Below are 24,852 nucleotides of genomic sequence, written 5' to 3'. Positions count from 1 at the left end.
AGCAATCCCTAGGAGGAAACTCCCTCCACCTCAGCTGTCCTGGAAGAGCATCTGTTACAGGGATGAAATTCAGGCAGTTCATCACAGAGCAGTGCCACTCCCAAAGGGCAGCAGCACAGCACTCCATGAGTTACTCTGATTACCTGGCTCATAAGAAGACTGGCTGCAATTCCCTGACACTCATTGCTGAGGAATTGCACTCTTGCACAGACTGAGTCAGTTTAGCAGTGCTATTTCTCCAAAGGGCACCCATCAGTCTTTTTGCTCCAGATTAAAACAAGCATCACCAGAAAACTGGGCAGACCTAGTGAAAAAAAAAAACCCTTATCTGTTGTCATAGGCTTTATCAAATGATTTACTGCTCAGTGCTGCTTTCAGCTGTCTGGTGACAGGGTGTCAGGTTCATTTCAGTAAATCATGCCAAGGTGAACAATGCAGCACCTGGTCTCTGTGTCCCAAGGCCTGGATCACCAGACCCTACATCAAGTGCATGGATACACCTTCAGTGTGCAGAGACATGACCTGTCCCTTATGCACTTCATCAGGGCTTAGCCGTAGGAGCTGCAAATGTCAGTAGTGACACACCTGCTTGCTTCAGGAGGAGAAATTCCACAGGGATTTATTTGAGTAGGAAAACTAAGAACAGTTTTAAATAAATAACGACACGGGTTTTCGTAACAGCACCTTTATGGGACACGAGGTTAGCTTTAAACAAGTGCCAGGTTACATGAACTTTCAGTCCTCTATATAAAGCAATCTGGGGTTTAATCCATCCTGATGAAACTTGCAACATTTATAGGCACAATACTTGGGCTATATCCACAGTAAAAAAAAGAGGGGTTTCCATTACAGTGCTGGGAGTGGTTAACAAGAAAGTTACCTTATTATATTCTTTTCTAGAGAATAAAAATCCTTCTCTACTGTGTCCCATTGTTACTTGGATTTCAGAATACAAGTAGTGTAATGCTAGTTAAGATAAAGTGGAAATTAGGGTAACATCAGCTAAAGACCAAATCATCTTCATAGTTACAGACAACTTTGAATATATATTTTGCATGTGAAATTATATTAATTTTTATCAGTAACAATTCCATTTCTATACACAACAAACAGAATTCCTTGCCAGCAGAGGACTGCACTGTGCATGGCTAATCAGCCTTGAAGAGAAAGTCTGGACCTCAGGCATATCCAGCTACGTGGATCAACACCAATCCCTCCAGATCCAGCAGCTTTGGTTTAATGGACGGAAACTTTGGCCTGTTTTTCAAAGGTACTGGCCAGCAACGAACGAGCAGGACTGGACTTCTTAAAAATAAAGCAAAGTGTGGTATGTGCATAAAGTCAGTGCCTTGATCCTTAAAAGCAGCTCTACAAGCAACTTCACCTTAAAAAGGAGCAGTGCTTAAGTTACAAAAGATTTTGTTTATGATGACCGAAGAAACAGCTCTGCTCCAGGAATTGAAAAGATGGATCAGATTTAGTAGTAGGTTTATTAATTTGCTGTGATTTACAACAGGGTGACAACGTCTGAAACAAGGAGACACCAAAACAGGTTTAGCCAGGAGGTTTATGGCTTCTGAGTCAAATTCATTGACCAGTGTCAAGACATTGGGGCAACTGAAGATTAGCAGACAAAAGATAAGCGTAGGCCGGGTGCTGCACTGGTGTTTTGGAGAAAGTATTCCAAAGTGTCTTCTCTTACAGCAATTTCCTTTTCTCAAACTCCTGCAAAGAGCACACAGATGTTACCAGAAGGGAAAACATAAAATGCTTCTATTATTCTTCTATTTCAAATTACTTTGTATGTATCTAAGGAAATCTGATGTTTAAAAACTGGTATTAAAAATTAAAATATAAAAAGCATGAAGTGTGCAAGTTAGGGGGAAAGGAAACTGAGCATTGTCCCACCTCACATTAACAAGCCAGCTCTGGAAAGCCAGACTATAATCACTGCCAGACTGCAATGCTGTCAAGGAACCATTTGCTCCCAGACACAGCATAATGGGCTTGAAAAACACCAAATCTGTATCAGAACTGCAGGAGAATCCTTACAGTAAAGGACTCAAGCCAGGGAAGCAACAAAATCAAGATTTTCGTTTCAGTAAAGAAAAAGCACGACAAAAGAAGGGAAGAATCCCACAGCAGCCTGTGGAGATGCTGTACTATACAGTCACCACAGGAAACAAAAAAATACCTAACAGAGCTGAATTATGCATCTCCTCTAGCTGTGAAGCAATCCCTTTTTTGGATATGAATTAAGTAAAATGCAAATAATCCCATTCCACACCTCAATTTTTCAGCAGCATATATTCAACCACAACTCTGAATTATATGCCAAGGTTCTCCTTCCTCAAATACCCTATTTAGAAATAATGTTCTCATATTTTACATTCATTCAGGCTCTTTGCATCCAGAAAACAATTTCAACAAGTAGCTACGCGTGAAAGCAGAATGTAATCTCTCCTCTATTTTGCTACATTTACTTTTCTATAAAACAATATTAACTAAAACTGTGTGCACATATCTTTTATGCAGTGATTTCAGCTTGTCCAGCCAATAGAGTTCTTATGTTTAAGCAAGTTCAGAGCAGCAGTGTCTGGGTAAGAGATGGACTCCCAGCTCATATTCCCTCAAAAGTGGCTTCTTGCTCTAGATGAGCCAATGCCTGAGGAACCAACCTTGTAGATGGTGCTGCCCAGCTGAGCAGGGGACATGCTGACCACAACCCCTGCGCTCTGGAGGGCTGCAATCTTCTCCTTGGCTCCCCCCTTTCCCCCAGCAATGATGGCTCCAGCGTGGCCCATCCTCCGGCCCGGAGGAGCTGTCAGGCCAGCTATGAAGGACACCACTGGCTTGGCATTGGGGCCCTGGAAGAGATAAATGTGTTATGTGTGAGGAGGGTGAGGGGAAAAGCAGTTCCAGGTGGCAAATTGCTCATTTTGTTCATTTTTTATTTAAATATTAACTCACCAGGCAAATTTATAAAATAAGCTCACACAGCACAAAGAATTGTGGAGTACTTCCTCTCCTGATAATCATCATAAACCAGAAGCAAACAAACTTTAAATCTTTCTACAGACCCATGCATACTACAAAAAAAAAATCACTACAAATATTGTTACAGGAATAAAATTCTGAAGTTGACAATGCTCCCCACTTCACAGAACATGGCTGGAAAGACCTCTAAGATTGAGTCCAAACTCGACAACACTCTTAATTTCAACTCTTTTTCTTTAAAAACCCATGACTGTTTGTGGTTTTTGTAAATAGAGATGAAAGGGTGAAACGAATTTTCCTTGATGTGGGAAAAGAAGCTGGCTAACTATGAAAGTGTCTGGAAGCAAGGTGTTTTAAGACTTACGGCATTATTTTCTTTCAAAAATGCTGCTGCATCTTCTTCAGCATTTCCTCCAATCTCCCCAATCAGTATGATCCCCTCAGTATGAGGATCCTTCAGGAAGACATCAAGGCAGTCAATAAAATTAGTTCCATTGAAGGGATCACCTCCAATACCTACAAAAAATATTAAAACCACAAAAAAAAGAGTAACTCAGGATAAAGATATTACACTTACAATGGAAGTTTAGAAGTAAATTTCATCATGAGGAGTATTCCCAGAGGCTCATAAGACAGGCAGCTCTGAAGGCTCTACCCAAGTCAGAGCATGTCAAAGTCCTGCTCCAAATACCTCCCCCACAATTCACAGAAAACTCTGATATCTGACTGTTCACCTTTTAAACCATAAACAAAATGTTATGAACACAGCAGGACCAAGATGCCAGCTCCAGAATTTTGGTGTATGAAAACTGAGTTTACTTAACACACCCAATTAAATGCCTAAGAATGCCCTAATCCTTTATAACTGAACAACTTGGGACAGTCTATTTCCAAATTGACATCATATTTGCTGGCAGTTCTCATTTCAAAGCTGGCTTTAAGGTTTTTATTAACCTGATGTGGAAATGGTAACAGAGAAGAGCTGCACTCTTCACAGCACATAGAAATCCCACTTGTCAACACAACTGCCATTCAGCAAACTCTACACTTGCAAAAAGGAATTATTTTGGATTTACGCTTGTGAAGAAAAAGCAGATTAGTCTAGGTCCAAGAGACTGATTCTGAGGGAACCTACCAACACAAAAAGACTGCCCCAACCCAACTTGTGTTGTCTGATGAACAGCTTCGTATGTCAGGGTTCCAGATCTTGACACAATACCTTGAGGAAAGAAAAGAAGATAAACTTACCACTAACACAGCGCATAACTAGAGGCAGCTGTTCTTATAGTCATGAAAATCACCTCAGTAAACAACATGAGATTCCAGGTTTTCCACCTGTCCTTGCCAAAACACTCTGTAAGATTCTTTCGGTACCATTTCTTCGTTTTCATCTTTTGACACTTAACTGTCAATGGACTAAAGCTGCCCAGAAAGTCAGTAATATTTTTGTCCTGCTAAAAGCCTTACCAAGAAAGAAGACTGAAAAGAAAATAAAAGAAAATACTTCTTATCTTGTATGTGAGTAGCTGATGTACTGGTCTTGAAACAGAGTTGCAGCTCAACAGTTAACAAAAGAATTCTGTATTAATAACATCCCCAGTATGGTCAGGCACACAAGAGATCTTCCAAAACAGAAAAATGCTGCACAAATTCAAGTTATCACTACCAAGATATTTGTTGCTGCTCTATAGAACACATCTGGCATTTACATTACAAAATCACAAGAGATCACAAGCCCAGTTTTAAATTCAGGATGGAAGGTAGCACAGAGCTTAGAGCAGGGGCAGAATATTTGCATGGCTTTTTGTTCATTTTTTCAAGTCAAGACTTCTGTTAACACAACAAAAGGAGAAGTTTTCAGGAAAAACAGACACCATCTTCCATCTACTACAAGCCGTATAACAAGGAATATAACACACACATTGCATGAACAGAGGAGAAAATACACCACTAGACTAAGAACCTTAGTTTTATCAACTATTTATACTGTTGGCCAGCTCAGATGTGTTCTAGCACAGTGCTTTTTCCTTGCTATGTTTGAAAAGGCCTCCCTGTTTACCACTAAGATCAGATTGCCTCAGAGAAGCTACAGATGAAAGTCCAAAGACTGTGGCTATTTTTGTGCCTTGCATCACAGTATATTCAGATGATTATTGGATGCCTCACAGTAATAGAAAGCTGGAGAGCACATCACCAAAGGTCACACGTTAGATGAAACTGGGAGGGTGGCAAATCCACATTTTTATTCCTTGATTCTTGGCTCACCGTTGAAAACATTTCCAGCAATGGCACAGCTACTGGATTCGAGATGTTAAATATTCTTTTGCACTTGATGTGCCTTGCATTCAGATTCTCATAACTTGTGGCTGCAACACATGTATATATTCAGAAAATCAGAACAGAACTTTGATTCAGAAGGGATCTCAGAGCAACACTGGTCGATGTTCCCTTTTACAGTCATAGAGCAATGTCTCAGTGGTTTTTATAAAAGGCATAATTGCAGCCATTTCATTTTTCAATTCCAGGTTTATGGGTACTTATAAAAGCTGGAGGTGGAACATGAGTGCTAACACATCTTCCAGCATTCCTTAGGTGCAGTCAAGTCTCAAGCCAGAAGTGGTCACATAGCAGACGGAGCTCTCCATGCTAAAAAAATGCACTGAGTCCCTGTAATTCAACAGCACTGAACAGGCTTTCCCACAATAAACACATTTTCCATCAAAAAAAAAAGGTAATGCTGCAAAGGGTACTACTGTGCTCAAGTGAAACTGGTTGCCTTGCTGACAGGCAACAGCAGCATGTGCTGTTTACAGCAATATTTCTGAAGCTCTACCTAAGTACAAATGGACATTTCAGAAGAAATTTCTCTACAGCTCCTGAACTGCATTATTTGAAAATAAAAAAAAAATCAAGTTGTTATTTCTATAGTTTACAACAAGGAGCTGACAGAAGTCAGGACATGAGAGTAGCATGTAACAGGGTGTGTAACTCATTACACACAGGGAGTGTGACCAACAAGTCGCTGCCTTCCTGTCCTTTACCACACTGCCTGAAAATTGGGAATATTTGTCACTTCCACTTGTGATGGTTTCATAGTTGTCTAAGTTATGTTATAAACTTATCTGTAGTCTCTTCTCTTTGCTGTAGTACTGAGATCACTACAAGAGTAGGATCCCAGTCCCAAGCAGCCAAGCTGCTGAAAGGAATAGTGTTGGAGAGCTTAGTGCTCTCAAATCCCAAGAAAAATGGAAGTTTCCTCAAGGCTCTCCTTTGAGGATACCAAGGCAATCACATTACCTACGGGAATTCCCAACTGCTTTGCCTCTACCATCAGCACCCAGTGTCTACTATGGAAGAATTCCAGATTTGGGCCTTCAGGATCGATAATGCTAAAAGTCATGTACAAACTGAGGACAGACAAGCTGTCCCACAGTGTTATCAACTCTCTCCAGGGCAGGATGTGCCTTGCCTCACAAGGAAGAACTAGAGCACCAAACTTTTGTTTTAGATGACGCATAAATATTCAAAAACTCACCAATTCTTCCTTTCTTGTGAATGTGACCAGGCATGATACCAATTTTACATTCTCCAGGCTAAGGAAAGAGTGGGAGAAGTCAGATGGAACATTCCAACCACCACTAGGAACAGTTCAGCCTTGGACCAAAGCCAGAGGTCACTTACATTGATGACTCCGGGGCAGTTGGGGCCCACCAGCCGGGTCTTGTTCTGTCGCAGCAGCCGGTGTTTGACCCGCACCATGTCCTGCTGGGGGATGCCCTCAGTGATGCACACCACCAGGGGCATCTCTGCATCGATGGCCTCGTTGATGGCAGCAGCAGCAAATGGGGGAGGGACGTAGATGACAGTGGCTGAAGCACCCGTTTGTTCTTTGGCCTGCAAGAGACACGAAAAAAAACACATTGTGTGTTTAGCGGGGCTGAAGAGAATGTTTGACAACAAGTCATTTAAAATACATCCATTCTCAGGCATAAATTAAGAATTTGTGTTAATCTACTATAGTCTAAGCAAGTGTTAAATTCCCTGAAGATGGGGCACAACCAGGGAACTGAGAACTGGAAAGGATCTGCCCTGTGATCACCATCATAAATACTCTTACGTAACAGTTTGCTAAAAATTCATCATGCACAGCAGAATCGATCAGAAACCAGCTGCATTCATAAAGCAAGTGTACCCAGACTCTGTGAACTTCACAGTGGAAGTCAAACTGTGCCTGACCACCCTGAATGCTCCCTCTTTTACAAGGCTTCTGTTTCACTCTGTGCCCAATGACATCCTCAGCTCAAATATTTGTCTCTCCAGTGTGAGTAATGAAATAAGGAGCCCTTCAGCTTTAAACTCTGTGCCCTCCAGTCACTGCTGCAAATTACCTCCTTCACAGAATTAAACACAGGCAGACCTAGATGAGTTTTTCCCCCTTTCCCTGGAGAAATTCCTCCAACTAGATTGGTGCCATAGTCCAATGCCTGCTGGCTGTGAAAGGTGCCCTTTGAGAGAGAAAATAAGTAAAGTTAGAAGGCATGTAATAGCAAACAAACTTAACCAACAAGTTTTATGTTATTTATAATTCTGAAGGCAATTTATGTCACTGCAAATTTGCAATAAGAAGGGAAGTTTTCACTACATATATATATACAAAATCAGATTTTGGCGAGTGCATCCACATGTTTTAAATGCATTTGGAATATGCTAAAATGCTCTTTTTGTTTTTCAATCATAGCACTGTAGTTTCATGCTCAAGGGTCTTCTGTTGTGTGCTGCTAACACACCTGCAGACACAGCAGCCACAGTTTCTTTCCCACATCAAGTTTGGCAGACGACAAACACTACAGTGAAATAGAAGAAACTAGCATGCTCATCCATGACTAACTGATAGTTTTACAAAAGCAGCCTTCTCTGCCTGCAAATGTGTAAAAGAGTGAACCTGAGAAAATTATTAAATATCCTGAAATAAAAACAGAAATTTAATTCATAGGCATTGACATTTAACTGCATTTGTGAAAAAAAGCACTTTGAAATGGGCAGGTTTTTGCAGTTTTTTTGCAAACTGCCTCTTACAGAGAAACCCTTTCAGCTGTATACAATATGAAAAACAAAAATGAACAGAGATGACTCAAAACCAACTTTCAAGCTTGTGCACAAGTATCTGGGCCAAAGAATGTAAACTACATTCAGCACTACATTCAGTGCTGAAGGGACCTTCCTGATGGTGAAGGAAGTCCAGCTTCCTATCAACACAGACAAAGGCAGTATATAATCCATTTCATACATAACTACGTTTTCTGAGCAATTAATTTTCTGACTGAAAGGCTGATAGAAAAAATTACTTATAAACATACCTGTTTGCCTGTAAAACCCTGACAGATAACCTTTGTGTTTTTATTAACATACAGGTTTTTTCTGGATGCTGTGTAGGAGCAGTGTCGGACTCCATTCTGTTGAACTGGAGAGAAAAGAGAGCACAAACCATTAATTCACTCCTTTAGTAGACTCTGAGACAAAAAATGTCCTACCAAGTAAGTGCATATCAACCAATGCTTGTATCAAAAAATCATGAGCAGTTCATGTTTTCAAAAGGAGCTCTGAAGCCTCATTCAGTGCTTGTCATGCCAAGACATTAAACACCTGTAGCTCATCCTATTATGCCAATTACTCAATTTACCAGAAATTAGGAGAGGTTGCTCATATTGAGTACTCAATATCAGGATTCCTCCTGACAGACAGAAACGACTTCTTAAGCACTGCTTCCATTTGCAAACAAACACGTTTTTATCTTCTCAGATACTCTGCAAGGTGACAAAGCAGAACTAAAATCCTGAGGCTGTTACAACACTGGTACTATGTGACACCTCCTGTGAACAGAGCACAGTACAGAGCAGACAATGAGAGACAGCCCAGGAAAAACCTGATGCTATGTAAGACAGCAAGAGATCTTTTTCCAACAGATTTGTAGCTATGGCATCACTGCTGGACATGCATTTGGGCTCGAGAGGAAACACAGTTCTCCAGACACTCCACTAAAGTGATTTTCAATTCAGTTCTCACAACTCTGGTGCTGAGAGAAGAAAACAACACAACACAATTGTAGAAAAAAGGCACAGTGCATGCTGGCAACAAAAAGCCAAGGGGAATGACTGCATCTGTGCTGAAGGGAAAGGAATGATGACAGCAAGTGCACAGAATGTTACACAGAAGAAAGCTTGAGATGAGAAGAGAGGGCTGGTATAAATAGGATGCACACCTATATTTATTGCCATATGCTTTTTCAAACACCAGAGTTTTGAGGGGATCAGAACTAATTTATTCCCTGCAAGTGTTCTGACATAAAAACCTTAATTTATACATGGAGTCACCCTGGGAAGGCACAATCCTAATACAAGATCTCCAATATATACACTAATAAGTTACTATGTACCCCTTTAGCTCTTTTAAAACTTTTGCAACTAAGACTCAAGAAAGTAAACAGTGCAGTTGAAATCAAAATAACAGATCCTGAATCACAGTCCCCAGACTGTTCCATATACATACACAGGCACAACTGAACAAGGGAGTAGATTTTCCTTTTTCTCTTTTTAGGAAGGGAATAAAAGCTTTTAAGGAGAAAGAAATTTAAAAGTATCTTTATGAAAACGCACAGAATGTGTTAAGATGCATGATTAAATTATTATAATAACAGAATTTCCATGGGGTAGTAAATCTGCAGAAACATTTTAAGATCCACATACACACACATTTCCATCACAGAGCTTCACAGCTCTCTCTTGCCAACTAAAGTTTAGTGCTACACTGCTTTTATGCTTCAGTTGTATTCAAAGGAGTGAACAGAAAAACCAAACCATGCCAGAAGCAGCCTACACACATCAGTGCTATTGCTAAACCTGAAGTCCTTACTGTGTTCTTAGACAGTGCTAGCAAACCCAGGGTTTAACTCCAGCCACCTTCTGCTGTCCTCTAAGGAGCTGCAGCAAATCCTCAGCTTCACACAGACACAGAGTAAAACTCCATACAGAAAGGTACAGACTAGGATGCAGTAAACTTTTAAGGGAAGTGGCAAAAGTGCACTTCAGCTTAATGACCTGCAGGGCTTTAACCTAAATCACCACAAATACTGCTGCAGAACTTGTTATGCCAGGAAATACAAAGCAGTAAAGGACAAAATCCATGTGAAATCCTTAAGAAAAGCCATAAAAAAAAAGCCAATTGTATGCTGGGCTGCATCCAAAGCAGCATGGGCAGAGTGAGGGAGGGGATTCTGCCCCTCTGCCCTGCTCAGGTGAGACCCCACCTGCAGAGCTGTGTCCAGCTCTGGGACCCAGCACAGGAAGGACCTGGAGCTGCTGGAGTGAATCCAGAGGATGGCAGGAAGTTGATGAGAGGGATGGAGCTATGAGGATAGGCTGAGAGAATTAGGATTGCTCAGCCTAGAAAAGTAAAGCCTTTGGGGTGACTCAATTCCCTTCAGTACCTGAAGGGAATTTAGAGGAAAGATGGAATAACATTATTGACAAGGGCATGTAATAACAGGACAGGGGATGGCTTCAAAGTGAAAGAGAGCACATTTACACTGGATATTAGGAAAAAAAAAAACTGTACTGAGAGGGTGGTGAGGTCCTGGCACAGGTTGTCCAGAGCTGTGGCTGCCCCATCCCTGGAGTGTCTCAGGCCAGACTGGAGGGGGCTTGGAGCAACCTGGTCTAGTGGAAGGTGTCCCTGCCCATGGCAGGGGAGTGGAACAAGATGATCTTTAAGGTCACGTTCTGACCCAAAGCACTTTGTGAGTCTATGATTTTATGAAAATATGTCTAAGGCTGAGATTTAATGAACAAATGCTACCAGGCTGGCTGTGGGAGGGGAGAGAGAAGCCACTGCTACAGAAAACAGCACAGGATAATCTTTGTCCTAGGCTAAGGACTGGGTCTTCCTAGGCAGGGCTGTAAAGCCCTGCACCTGAATCAACTCAAAGGCACATCTGGAGAAGAGCAGCCTGACTCCAGCAAAGGAGAGGCAAAACAAAACCAGGACCAGCTGGAATGCTGGTCAGGAGAGCAGGGAATTGATCTACCTGAGCCCAGCCACTCAGGCAATCCCTCACTGTCAAGAGATGTGCCTGGGTGACACCCAGCCCTGAGGACAGCAGAGGATGATTCCCCTTGAGAAGGAGCTCTTAAAGTCCTTACCACCAGCGAGGCCTTGGGGAGAACACTCCAGGCTTCCAGGAGAATGGCAATGACTGTTTGAAAATGGGCCTGCAAGGGGAGAGAACAAACAGGCAACACAAACTGATTCAGATCTAAGTTGTACAGAGCCTGTGCCCAACCACTGACAAATCCACCTGCAAAGTAAGAGAGGGATGCTTGCTGGCCACCTGTCACTGAGCAATTTCAGTACTTTAAAAAAAAGATAAATCACACAATGGGTCAGGTTGGAAGGGATTACAGTGGGTCAGCTGGTCCAACCTCCCTACAGCACATTGCACAGGATTGTGTCCAGATGATTCCTGAACATCTCAGTGAGGGAGACTCCAGTGCCTCCTTGTTGCTGACAAACTGACAAACAGTCACATTTCTCTACACCTTATGGCAATTGCACACTCCCGGTTCAACTGTTCATTCCAGATCTATTTTCAGATATTTATAACATTGCACAAAAAAGTTTTTGAAAGCTTAAGTTTGCCACTCCTCCATTTTCAGAAGACAGTATTAATATATTTTTCAAGGATAAAAAGCTTTGGAGCATTTTCTAAACTATTAAAAAAAATTAGGCACTGATATCTAAACAGCAGCTTAAAATTTAAGCTTTGTATGGATTTACCCTTGAAAACCATGTGCTTCTTACATTACTGTATGGCCTTCCTTCAGAGAAAATACAGCTGGTTCAAAAATCCTGGCTATAGATTTGAGCCCTTTGCTGTCTCCAGAGGCAGGCAGCTTAGCATGGGCAAATGTCTGGAGAGCAATATATTTTTGAAGCGATTGATGAAAAAAAAAAAAAAACCTAAAAATCGCCTTGCAGTCTCTGGGCTGGATGAGTCTGAGTTCCTGGGGTTTTTCAAATGGCTTGATACAGTTCTGTACTTGTGTTCCTGGCCCCACCTGCAGCAGCAAGGTTTGCCCAGGTTATCAACAGAGGGGGAGCAGCAGGGCCATGGGTCAGGATGAGGTTCTGCTCCACGTGGCACAAACAGCAAGCCCTGGGTGCAGGCAGCTGGCAATTGCAATAGTTAAGACAGATACAAGATGAGAAGGAAACAGGTGGAAAGTGGAAATGGCATACCCAAGTTCACAGCAGGTATGAGTCAGAAATAGAAGCCAAGTCTCAACTTCCACCCAGGACCCGCTTCACAACTTCCAAACCAGTCCAGACAATTGATTTTACTACAAAACAAAATCTGGGTGCTTAGGTGTAAATGCATGCTGCTTCATGAAGACTGGAGGAAAAAAAAAAAATTTTAAAAAAATCTTCTTCAGCTGTGAACCAGCAAGGCCAAACCCATTGGTGATGCTATTTTAATGCTCACATCTAAATTACAGGCCAAGCTACAAAGGTGAAGTCCTAGAGCACAAGGACAAGTCTTATCAAATCCATCTCTTCCCAAAAGCACAGGGAAAATGTTACATTTTGTCAAGTCAGAGTTCTAAGGTAATATTACCATGTCCAACAAAGGCCTGTAACAGACCTTAAACAAAGTGTATTAACAATAAAGTAAGAGACTGGACAATCTTTCCAAGCACAATGTTCATTTCTGCCCCACCCCTGTTCAGTCTGTGGTTTAAAAATAAAGTTACACAAATAACAAGATTGTTTTGGCTTTTCAGTACTTTAACTTCTACTTAGCTAAAAAGTGAGATGTACTGTGGCAAGAGCCTACTTTGGTCCGTGGTATAGAAAAGCCAGCGGTTATGAAAAGTGCTCAAGTACCCAACCCCTGCTGTCTCAGGGGAGATTTGAAAAGCAATATCTAAATTTAGCAGTGGGGCATAAGCCTGTATGTGGAACACCAGCTGTTTTAGAGTCAAGAAACCTTATTAGAAACTAAGGGACAGTTACTCCAACACCACACACTGCTGCTGGTTCCTCTGGCATTTCCAGGCAACGAGGCCCCAGCCAAGAGCAGAACTCACTGCAGTACAAATAACTGGAAAATCCACCTCATTTACCTCTTAGGAAAAAAAAAATCTCACAATCCCAAGGCTCAAGCAGGACTTCAAGCTCATTTGTGCATTACAATTAACAAGCCTTTCTAGAAAAATACCCTATTATTTATCATGGAGTCCAAACAGGAATTTACATGTTAAAAAGAAAACTGATCCATTTACAATGTTAAAGCACACAGGGTATTTAAATGCCATTTACACTGAGCTTTCAGGCCCTCTTTGAGCAGCAACACCTCTCAGGCACAAATGTCATTTAAAACAATGCAACTCAAGCTACATTTCATGGAATCACAGAATGGTTTGGGTTGGAAGGGACCTTTAGAGGTCATCTAGTCCAAGCCCTTCTCTATTTGGGTTATGCAAACCAGGTGACAGCACAGATACTAAAGGGTGAATCTCTTCTTCATCCAAACTATACAAAGCTCAAAATTTACTATTATCAGGACTTCTTGTAAGATTTCCTATGGACACAAATCCAATCAAAGTGTCTCCTCCTTAACCATATTTATCCCAAACCAAAAAAATAAGGAAATTTGGAAGCTGAGGTATCATCTGAGGCTGCTCATAAAACAAGTCCAGTATAAAAGCAAGGTGAAACAGCAGATTCCTCTCCACAATGACCTGAGCTGACATCTACGTTGCCAGAAGACTGAAATTCTTTCTCTATTGCTCCTTGAAATAGCCACAGAACTTGGAGATGAAGGAAGATATTCCCTTTCTTTTCTACTACCTATTTAAGGGAAGAAGAATAAATGAAATTCTTCCTCTATTGCTCCTTGAAATAGCCACAGAACTTGGAGACGATGGAAGATACTCCTTTTCTTTTCTATAACTATGTAAGGAAAGAAGAAAGCCTTAGAATCATAGGAGCTTCAATGTAAGTGGGGAAAATGGAGGCCAGTGCAGGCAAAGCTCAGGGAAGGACTGAGGTATGAGGAGTGCTACTTAAAATGCTGTGTCTTTTTTCCACACACACATCCCAAACCCCCCTCTTTACTTCCCATCAGTTATGGGCCCTGCTCCTCAGAATTCCTTTCAATGTTTTCTACATTTAATTTACATTTTTATAACCATCTCCTTTCTCCTTCCTCTGCCAACCTCTGCAAGGCCTGAGGAAGCCACAACAAGAACAGCTCTGGGGAGCTCCTGACAGTGCAGAGGAGCATAACCCCATCCCCAGAACTCACCCCTGAAATTATCAGCTACATTAGCAGAAGATGCTTCTTCATGACAAAGACGTTTTCAGGCTATTGAGGGCTATTCAAAATATCTTACTCCTTTGTTTAAGAGGATTATGCACTCCAGGAGTCTTGTTTATCAGTCCCCACACTCTCTTCTCTCACCATTCCCTTGCCAAAATCCTGTTAGTTATGGAAACCCAGATCTGTGACCATGAAATAGGAGTTGAGGAATTAAGTAAATCAATCGGTCTGTGAAGGGCAGATGCAATGCCTCCACTACACCCATCACATTAAAACAAATCTACAACTAGTGGGAAATGACATTCAGAAAAATTTCTTTCAACACATCTCCCTTTCCTAATCCAAGCCTCTCCTCAGTACAAATCCACTGCTCCCTGCAAGCCAACAAGCTGCTCTTCCCCAGGTATCCTCCACCAAGAATGTCTGCAGGTGAAGGTTTGTGACCTTTCCTCCCTCCGCACTGTTGACATAAAAACAATTAAGGAATTCTTCAGTTTGAGTTGTTATTTCTGCAGCAATCCTTTGCCAAGATTACTCACATAATTACTGTAATCTTTTAATCTAAGAGCTCGCCAAAGCCTTCTAACACATCCAGGACAATGGAACCCCTAATCCTGACTCTCCAGTCAGTTCAGATGCCTACAAAAACTCTTCAAGGGTATGGACAAGCCCAGGTCTCTCCTGATTCTGTCCATACACCAGCAGTGCTCTGAGGTGACCTTTGAACAGCACTCACCATTCACTGACAGATTTCATACTCCATTTCCACAACTTCCTGATCTCAACCATAGGGATACACACCCTGCAGGTTTCCTTCAGCAATGCACCAACAAAAAAACAAGGTTTGCATCTCTTCTGCAACAGAACACACTGGACACTCATGATTTCAAATCACTCAGAGAAGCAGATGTTAACTGTTAGTGAAAATGTATGTACAAAGCCCAAATGTAAGGTTTCAGCAGTCTTTAAAACTATCAAACCAAAGATTTCCAATGAAGGACTATTTCATCTTGCAGGAATTTCTGTAAAAGACTTCATGAACAGCTGCATAAAGACACTTCTTGAGCCACTTAGATTTCTTCCTGCTTTCTACCCCTCAAAATAATTTCGGTAACTATTCCCTGAATCTCTTACTGCTATTTGTAAAGGGAATAATGTGGGGTTTTTACACAAAAAACTGCACCCCAGAGTAGCTCTGCTGGGAGTATAAATTAAACTAAATTGGAAGGTGCTACATTCCCATCTGTTCCCCTCCATCAGAACCAATTCTTATTGGGCCCAGGGGAGCCAATTCAAAAAGCTGAAGTGGCAGGAATTAACAGCATAAATAGTTTTCTGACCCTGCTTGTGGAGAACAAGAGGCAGGAATGGATACCCACCTGGACAGTAGGCGTGCCACAGGAACTACTCAGACCAGCCTGTGGTTGTGAGATCACGTTACCCGACCTGCAAGTCACCATCCCACCGAGACAAAAACACTCTGTGTGCAGTCCAGTGAGGTAAGTTTACGTGCGTTCATTCGTTTTCAGCTACAAGAACCACATTAATGCACAATTTTCTCTGTTGGTGTTTCTAGTAACTTCTCTTGTGCCTGGGCATACCCACACTGATCTCACAGAATAGTTTGGGTGGGAAGGGACCTTAAAGACCATCTCATTCCAACCCCTTGCCATGGGCAGGGACACCTTCCACTAGACCAGGCTGCTCCAAGCCCCATCAACCTGGCCTTTAACATGTCCAGGGATGGGGCAGCCACAGCTTCTCTGGGAAACCTGTTCCAGTTTCCTCACTGTAAAGAATTTCTTCCTAATATCCAATTTAAACTTCCCCTCTTTCACTTTGAAGCCACTGCCCTCTTTCTACCACTACCAGTCTCCTCTTCAAGAGGATGCAGCCAAAAAAAAAAGGCACACGGGAAAGAAAAAAAAAAAAAAAAAAAAAAAAAGAGGGAGCAAAGAACTTTATTTTTCATTGTGATGTTCAGAACAACACATGTTGAATGTTTCGAGCTGAAGTACTAGTCTCAGAGGGCTCGTGCTCTCCAAAAGGGAAGTCTACAACCTTATTCTTGGCAACAGAAAGAACTTCACCACGCCGTGTTGAAACCACAGGGTAATCCAAGGCCCTCCGGAGGCCTCCAGCCCTCGCAGTGACCAGCCCCAACTCTACGGGCTCCCTCCGGCCCTTGCCCTTTGGAGTCTTCCCGAGGCTCCAACGCCGAGAAAACCTTCCCGTGCCCCCACACGTGCGGCCGCCCACCCTCCACGGGAAAACTTCCCATTACACTGACACACAGCTCCCTCGCAGCCAGGCGTGCCCCTGCCCCGCTCCGAACGCCCAGCGATGTCCGGAGCAGCGCCGGGAGCAGCGCGGGGACCCCCGGGGACACCGCGAGTCCCGCCCCGGGGACACCGCGAGTCCCGCCCCGCTGCCCGCGGGCCGAGCGCGCCCGGCCGCGCTCCGCCGTGACCTTGCCCGGCCCCTGCCCCGCCCGGCCCGGCCGGGCCCCGGCGCTGCCCGCGGCCCCCGCGGCGGGGCCGGGAGGGCTCGTCCCGGTACTCACGGCGGAGGAAGCGGCCGAGCAGGCGGGCGGCGGCGGGGCTGCAGCGAGACATCGTCCCGTCCGCAAAGACGGCGGCGGCGGCGGCCCCGAGCTCGGCCCGCCCCGGCGGCGGAAGCGGCTCCGCGGGGCCTTCTGGGTGTTGTAGGCACGGGAGCCATGAGGGTGGGGAAGGGCTCCGGCATCGCCGAGTCCAAGCCGGCACCCGGCACCGCTACGGACGCGTCAGTCTGTCCTCAGACACCGCCAGGGACGGTGACTGCGAGGAGCTGCTGACTCCCTCGAAGGCAGGGAGGCGCTGCAGAGAGATCTAACAAGTGCGAGGGCTGGGCAATCACCAGCCATGTGAGGTCCAACAGGGGAAAGTGCTGGGTTCTGCACCTGGGATGGAGCAGCCCTGGGTGTACGGACAGACTGGGGAATGAGGGGCTGGAGGGCAGTGCCAGGAAAAGGTTCTGGGGGTTCTGGTCAGTGGAAAGTTGAACCTGAGCCAGCAGTGCCCTGGCAGCCAGGAGGGACATCCCTGTCCTGGGGCAGCAGGCCCAGCATGGCCAGCCGGGCAAGGGAGGGGATTGTCCCGCTCTGCTCGGGGCTGGGGCGGCCTCACCGCGAGTGCTGGGGCAGCTTTGGGTGCCACAGTACAAGAAAAACATTAAACTATTAGAGAGTGCCCAAAGGAGGGCACACGGACGGTGAAGGGCCTTGAGGGGAAGCCGTGTGAGGGGAGGCTGAGGGCGCTTGGTCTGTTCAGCCTGGAGGAGACGGAGGGGAGACCTCAGTGCAGTTACAAATTCCTCGAGAGGGGAAGAGGAGGGACAGGCGATGATCTCTGCTCTGTGGTGACAGAGACGGGACCCAAGGAACGGCCTGAAGCTGTGTCAGGGGAGGTTTGTGTTGGGTATCAGGAAAAGGTTCTTCCCCCAGAGGGTGGCTGGGCACTGAACAGGCTCCCCAGGGCAGTGGGCACAGCACCAGCCTGGCAGAGCTCAAGCAGTGTTTGGACAATGCTCTGGGGCACAGGGTGACTCTTGGGGATGGTGCTGGGCTGGGCCAGGAGCTGGGCTGGATGATCCTTGTGGGTCCCTTCCAACTCAGCTTGGTCTGTGATTCTGTGACTCCGTCACCTCACAGAATAATAGGATGGGTCAGGTTGGGAGGAACCACCATGCATTACCTGATTCGACCCATGCCATCAGCTGCCTCCAGAAACATTCCTGTAAATATAACCAGTACAAATAATTGTGTATTTACAGGCATAGATGGGGTGGGAGGGTTGTGGAAGTGGTCAAGAAGAGACAAAGTATTGCTTCAGTATTGCTTCGGAACAAAAATAAACAAGCAAAGTCATACTCTGATTTCTTCCTGCTTTATTAATTAATTATGTCCCTAAAACTGAGGCCAGAAGGAGGCTGTAACGAATGAAGCATCCAAATGTTAAGCTTCTCATGAGAAACCATTCAGCCCAGGGAGAAACAATGCAGCAATTATCAACACTCAGGTAGCAGTGACAGGGGCTGCCTCACACAGCTCAGGTCAGACTCAGTTCTGGTGGCCAAAGGACTGCTCACTGTCCTAGGATGGCAGCCCCTTGTGCCACAAACACTGTGGTGAGCTTCCCACCAGGCAGAAATCCTTCGGGATGATCTTGTTGCCCAAAAAAGCTGTGAATTCCCTGTCCCTGGAGGTGTTTGAGACCAGACTTGCTGGGGCTCTGAGTAACCTGGTCTGGTGGGAGGTGTCCCTGCCTGAGGCAGAGGGTTGGACCTAGGTGGTTTTTAATGTCCCTTCCAGCCCAAGCCCTTCTGTAACTGTGTGGGAGGAGTCACACACTTGATCCATACAATAAACTCGGGCATATTAAAAAACTTCAGGTTGTGCTCAGCCTGGCATCTGTACAAACTGCACAGCTGGTACAGCCCCAAAATGGACTTTGTGGGCAGGTATTGAACAGCATCAAATATACCCCTGATTTCCCATTCAGAACCTGAAGCAGGTTCATCTCCTGGTGCTAGCCAGAGCTAAAAGACACCCCATGGACAAATGCAGGTTCCAGTAGGGAGGGTTCAGCAGGAAGGCCATCCTTGGAGGGAAAACCTGTATTTAGGGAATTGCTAAACCAAGGACAAGTGCTTGAGCTGGTTTAGCCCTTACTCACCTTAGGGATGACTCTGGACCTACATTTCTGGCATCAGCTGATGTCTGATTGCTGTCTGATGTCTGATCTGAGCTGATGTCTGATCTTGCCCTCAATAAAACAACCCAGCAGCTTGAAATCCTCATGAGTCTTCTTAGCTGTAGTGGCATCATCACCTCCTATCACTGGAACTTAAGGATGTGCAAACAAATTGGTCATTCCTCACCATCTCCCTGGAATCAAGGCAGGAACCCCAGTGTGAAGCTAAACACTGGCCTCACATCTATCCAGCTTCCAGCAGATAAGGGGAGCTGACCCTTCTAAAAACAGACAAGTTTGTGGGTTTCTATACTTTAATGTATAGGTTATAAGTAAAAATAATCCCAGCATCTCAGCCCCAGGAAAGTAACTGGGAGGAGCTGGACCACTGCTCTCCTTTCCTTTGAAAAGAGCAAAGAGAAATTCAGAGCTGAGGATTCCCTCTGGAGGGATTAGCCACACTTGTGCTTTAACCTGCTTTATTTTTAACCTGCAGCCTATAGTTTTCAGTAAGAGAGCTATGGGTGAGAGCATCTGCTAAGGAATTAGTTAGAAATTAACTTTGCTGGGACTTCTGTAACTCCAGAGAGCAGAGATAAGGACCAATGGAGAGTTATGGCAGGGAGGGTGTAGGTGGAGCAGGAAAAGGATCATCCAGCATGCTCTTTTTTCTGTGCAATCTCCATTATGCTTTCAGCAAACACATTCTATACTTTGCTTCTGAAAAAAATCCTGCAAACCTTTGTGGTACTAGTAGTATAGTTACTTTGGGGGGCTCAGTATGATTAATGCCAAATGAAAATAAAGAAGCACACAAACACTACCCCTCGTCCCCTAACTGTGGCTTGGTTATTTCTAAAGAGGCTGACATTTCTACAAGTGCTTCACAAACAGGGGATCAGATTTCAGCTTGGCACCAACTGTGGTCACAACATTCAGTGGGAAGTCCCAAGCATGGACACCTGCAGCCTGCCAGCCCCAAAATGATCCTTTCAGGTCCATCATGGCTTGGATTTCTCCTGGAATGAAGATGCTGCCAAAGGCCTGTGGTGATCTTCATCCAAATAGTGTTATTTTTTTCCTTTGCTCTGTGATTTGAAGCAAGTCTGGCTCTGTCACATATCAGGGGCTTATCAGAGCTTACTCATTTTATTCAGTAAGTTTTGCCAGAAATGCTTCAGCAGCTCCAGGTCTTAGAGAAAAGCTTGACATTTGATGGGTTTTTGTAGCAGTTCACTGGGCTGCAGCCGTACACCTCCCACTGCCTTTCTCCCTCCTGGAGACAGGGCAGCCAAGCACGGCGATCTGGTTTATTAAAAACACAGGTGTCACACCTGGGGCTGCCCCACGGTGCTGGGAAAGGTCACATCCTGCAGACCTGCACTTCCAGATCATCAGCTTGCACTGCTGGTCACAAGGAGTGGAGCAGACCTGAAGATGGGAGGGGTTCACAAAGGGAAAACAGCAGACTGGGACAAATTCTGTTCTCAGAGACCCTGCACGGGGTTTTCCTGGTTTTGGAGCAGGATACAGGATCCTGCAAAGCCTCTGCCACACAAGAAGAAGCAGGAGCAAAATGGGATATAAGTTCCTTGAAATGCTTATGCCAGAAAAGCCTCTGGCCATGGCTTGTCTCCCTGCTGTCAGGAATTGAGTTTGGCTCTTAATTCTTTCATAAAATCGTAGAATGGTTTGAGTTGGAAGGGGACCATTTCATTCCACCCCTAATTCTTTGCCCTGAAAAAGACTCCACTGAATACCAATGAATCCCTGTGTGATAAATAAACTCAAGTCTTCTTCACTGGAGGCCACAGTTGTTTTTAAGGTTTCAGGGTTGTGGGGTGCATTTCAGCAGGAGTTAAGCTGAAAGCTGATAAAACCCTGACATCTAAGGGCCAGAACTGCAGCAGTGGAAATAGACACTTTCCTTTTGACCTCAGCATCCCTGAAATGCTGTGGTTCATGTGTCTCTGCATAATTAGTCATGGAGCAATGATTTTTTTTACCCCTGTGGGGTTTAAGAAAGCCATAATTCTGAACATCAGCATCAGAAAATAAGAGAGTGGTAAGGACTGGGAGCACCCAAAATCCACAGCCAAGAGGAAGGTCTCAACCTGGCTAAATGTAGCACAGCCTACAACAGATCAGGTCTGGTCTGGTCTGGTGTCCCCAGAAGTCACAAACACATGGAACAATGTGTTCACCTTCACCAGGGAGAGCAGAAAATCCAGCTCCTTCCCTTTTGCCCTGTTCCCCCATCACTGCCATCAGCTACTTCATAGGAAGACTGGTCGGGCCACTGCAGGACAACTGGGCTTGGCAGGGAAGGGCTCTGTGGTCCTGGAGCAGGAACTGGTGGCTTTTCCCTCCAGCAGTCTCCTGGGGCAATTCCCTTAGTTCCAGTGATGTTCACCCATCTCTCCTGGAGTCACACACACAAAACCGCAAAGAGAAGCTCCGTTGCAATTCTTATTTAATTCTGCATCATCAAGCCATAGAGTGCTTTGGGTTGGAAGGAACATTTAAAGGTCCCCTACCTAGGCCAATTCCCTGTCATGAGCAGGGACATCTTGCACTAGACTAAGTTTCTCAGAGCCCTGCCAAATCTGAATATATGTCAATGCCTTAAGAAGTGCTGAGCTGAGAAATTACACATTTTTACTCCCTTTTATTGGATGCCATCAGCTCATTTTCAGTGGTCAGACAGGTTATGTGCAGTCTGGAAATCCCAGAGCTGACCACAGCAGCTTCACAAACACATCTGTTGGATTTTTTCTGCACTAAAATTGCTTTTCTTTTCAGGCACTGTGGGATTGATGAAGAGTAGAAGTTCTCTAGAGTCCACCATTTCTCTGGAGGCTTAACAGCCCCAGAATAAAATATGAATATAGGTTTATTCCATGGCAGGATTTGTCTTGCACCTAAAGACAAAAAGAATTTTGCTCAAATTTGTTGTTACACTGAAGCCAGCTTTGTCCTTGTAAAAGTAACTGACTACATTAAAAGAACCCAGATTCTTTCTAAAGGAAGAGTTTTGAGGTTTTAATTTTGCAGAAATCGCAGAAATCTTGCTGACACAGCAATGTCAGTGTGCAAAGTTCTGCAGGTCCAAGTTAATGTTCTACTGAAATCCTTTGCTTTAGGACTAGTTCTTCAATGTCTACAAAATGTATACAAATGTCTAAACTAAATCCACAGGGGCTAATCCTCATTTCACATCCTTGCAGTTAAAGGTGGAGCAGCAGCGGTGAAGGCACTGCAATGGCAGCACTTGAGACCTGCTGTCCTTTGTGAGACCCCTCTGGCTATTTATTCTTTAAAGCACAAAATCAGTTTTCAATAAGTATACCTATTTTTCATTTTTAGTATTATTCAGTGTATATTTTTCATTGTCCAGAGAAGCTGTGGCTACCCCATCCCTGGAATTGTCCAAGGACGAGGCTCTGACCAGCCTGGTCTAGTGGGAGGAGTTGCTGCCCATGGCAGGGATTAGAACAAGGTGGTCTTTAAGGTCCCTTCCAACCCAAACTATTCTACGATTCCCTGATTTTTCCGTGCATTGTAACAGCCACAAACACCACTAGATGTCACAACTGCTTCACTGTTTGACTGCTCCCTTCTGAACAGCCTCGGCTGAAGAACAACTTTTGCAGGTTTAACTGAGGAGCAAAATACAAAGACAACTAAGCAAAACCAAGGTTCTGTCCACAGGAAGTGCAGGGTGCTGTAGGATACACCTTTCTTGAGGAAAAAAAAAATCATGTTTTTTCTCAAATCCTCTGGTTTTGGGCAGAAAAAAGGCTCTGCAGTTTGTTCAGTATGAAGGAAATTCCTGTGCAGGACCACACTGACCCTTTGAAACTACAGCAAAAAACTGTGGAGAAGAAGTTGATGTGGGACACAAACAACTGTGCTGGAGGCAGGAAAGCAAAGTGATCGCAGGATATTATTTTTGCCTTTATTCTGATCATTTCAGTGCTGGCAGTGACTTTCCTGCGCTTTCCCTGGGTACAACATATGGCATTTGTGTTGTCACTGTGGTTGTTGATGCTTGATGGTCCTGGAACACACAAGCAGCCACCCACCTCCTCCTACTGAAATAGTGAAGAAATAGCAATAACATCAACTGAACTTAATTAGGCCAAACTCGAGGTGTTTTCTGTTGCAGAAGCTAATTTTAGATGCCAAACTGCCACAGAGGCTGGCTGTATCTCTGCCCTATTTTAGCAGCTCCTGGCAGAGAGGCAAACGATTGGAAGGTGAAGGAGTGAGCACAGTTGCTTCAGCCCATGTGAAGGTCAGGGAAGAATATTCTTCCTCTGTTCCCAAGGCAATCTGATTTCTGTCTCTGCTGGTGTCATCCATAGGAACCTGTGCATCCTCAGGTCTTGGCACTGAGGTTGCCACAAAAGAAAAATACATAGTTTTTGGAGGGAGGTTCAAACTAATTATCTTCCACAGGCTTTTAGAGAATTTTTCTCCCTCCCCTAAACACACTGTAGTCAGAGCACCAGCCTGTGCCATCATTATATGCATGAAAATAATAGCAAAGCTGAGGATAATGAATTCATTTATTCACTCGCTCATGACCAGTAATTGCTCCTGTGGATTCCTTTTTCACTCCAGTGACAACAATTATTTCAAACAATACCAAAACTGAATTCCTGTGAAATTGCTGTTAAAGTATTCCTGAAGGTGAAAAAACAAAAAAAAAAAAAAAAAAAAAAAAACACCTAAAACCAATAAAAAAGTACAAAGAAAAAGAAAGCAAAAGTGATTGTCAGAACAGCAGCACCTTACATGAAGCAGTGAACATCTTGGTGGGGGTATTCTCACTGTGCTGAATTGTGAAACATCTTCTTTGTGAGGGGAAGAGAAAGGACAGACATTGATCTCTGCTCTGTACCCAGGGACAGGACCCAGGGAACGGCCTGAAGCTGTGTCAGGGGAGGTTTGTGTTGGGTATCAGGAAAAGGTTCTTCCCCCAGAGGGTGGCTGGGCACTGAACAGGCTCCCCAGGGCAGTGGGCACAGCACCAGCCTGGCAGAGCTCAAGCAGTGTTTGGACAATGCTCTGGGGCACAGGGTGACTCTTGGGGATGGTGCTGGGCTGGGCCAGGAGCTGGGCTAGATGATCCTTGTGCGTCCCTTCCAACTCAGCTTGGTCTGTGATTCTGTGAAGAACCTGGTTTAACTTCATCCCTAAAATGGACATGAAATGGGAAAGTCCAGAAACTTCAGCTAAATTAGTTCGTATCCCAACTGTCCTTCTCTAAAAGCTGAGTGCATTTAATGGGAAAACAGATTTAAAATCCCACAGAAAATAAATGGCACTTTTACCTTGAGTGAGCTTTGAATCAGTCCTGCAGTGGGTTCCAGAGGAACCCACTGGAGGTGCTCCCATCTCTCTGGGAGATGTCCCATCACAAGGCATTGGAAGCACGGGCAGGAGCCTGCTTTTCCTGAGCAAGGGGCATTTTTCTGCTCAGTGGGGTTTCTGCTTGGTTATACTACTTCAGTGGGTGCCACAGAGGAGTGTTAGCTGTCTGCTCTCACACTCCACTCAAACACCCAGGCACATTAACCCTCAAACTGAAATATTTGCAGTGCTTAAATTCACTGGGATTATTGACAGGTTTAGAGTGAAACAAGCCCAGGTCCTGTAGGAGACCACAGCAAAGCACCACTCATCATACACCTGTGTGTGACAAACTATGATTTTGATTGGATTTACCTGTGCAGGACAAGA

General features: G+C 44.4%; 1 protein-coding gene across 2 annotated transcripts; it reads right to left on the bottom strand.

Annotated features, from left to right (window-relative positions):
* Positions 1-1,471: 1,471 nt before the first annotated feature.
* Positions 1,472-17,085, bottom strand: SUCLG1 (succinate-CoA ligase GDP/ADP-forming subunit alpha). Of its 2 annotated transcripts, XM_068189017.1 has the most exons (10): positions 16,935-17,009; positions 11,193-11,261; positions 8,355-8,458; positions 7,386-7,502; positions 6,679-6,891; positions 6,533-6,590; positions 4,133-4,216; positions 3,362-3,513; positions 2,679-2,867; positions 1,472-1,725 (listed from the first exon to the last, which is right to left on the bottom strand). In XM_068189017.1, exons 1-10 carry the CDS (start codon positions 16,984-16,986, stop codon positions 1,699-1,701), a joined length of 1,065 nt encoding a protein of 354 aa, XP_068045118.1. In that variant the 5' UTR covers positions 16,987-17,009; the 3' UTR covers positions 1,472-1,698. The 2 variants fall into 2 exon arrangements, with proteins under 2 accessions (XP_068045118.1, XP_068045119.1); XM_068189018.1 differs by lacking the exon at positions 11,193-11,261 and having other exon boundaries at positions 16,935-17,085.
* Positions 17,086-24,852: the final 7,767 nt, after the last annotated feature.

Source organism: Anomalospiza imberbis, chromosome 4 (assembly GCF_031753505.1).
Source record: "Anomalospiza imberbis isolate Cuckoo-Finch-1a 21T00152 chromosome 4, ASM3175350v1, whole genome shotgun sequence".
Lineage (NCBI taxonomy): Eukaryota > Metazoa > Chordata > Aves > Passeriformes > Viduidae > Anomalospiza > Anomalospiza imberbis.
Note: the sequence above shows the minus strand (reverse complement) of the source record. Positions and strands in the feature narration are given on the sequence as shown.

Bases quoted from the DNA above. Each gene is read 5' to 3' on its own strand.
- SUCLG1 (XM_068189017.1), bottom strand. From the start codon at position 16,986: ATGTCTCGCTGCAGCCCCGCCGCCGCCCGCCTGCTCGGCCGCTTCCTC. The intron at 7,503-8,354 runs GTATGTTTATAA...TCTCTCTCAAAG, and splicing joins AGGGTTTTACAGGCAAACAG to GGCACCTTTCACAGCCAGCA. The intron at 1,726-2,678 runs GTTGGTTCCTCA...TGCTCTTTGCAG, and splicing joins TGGGCAGCACCATCTACAAG to GAGTTTGAGAAAAGGAAATT.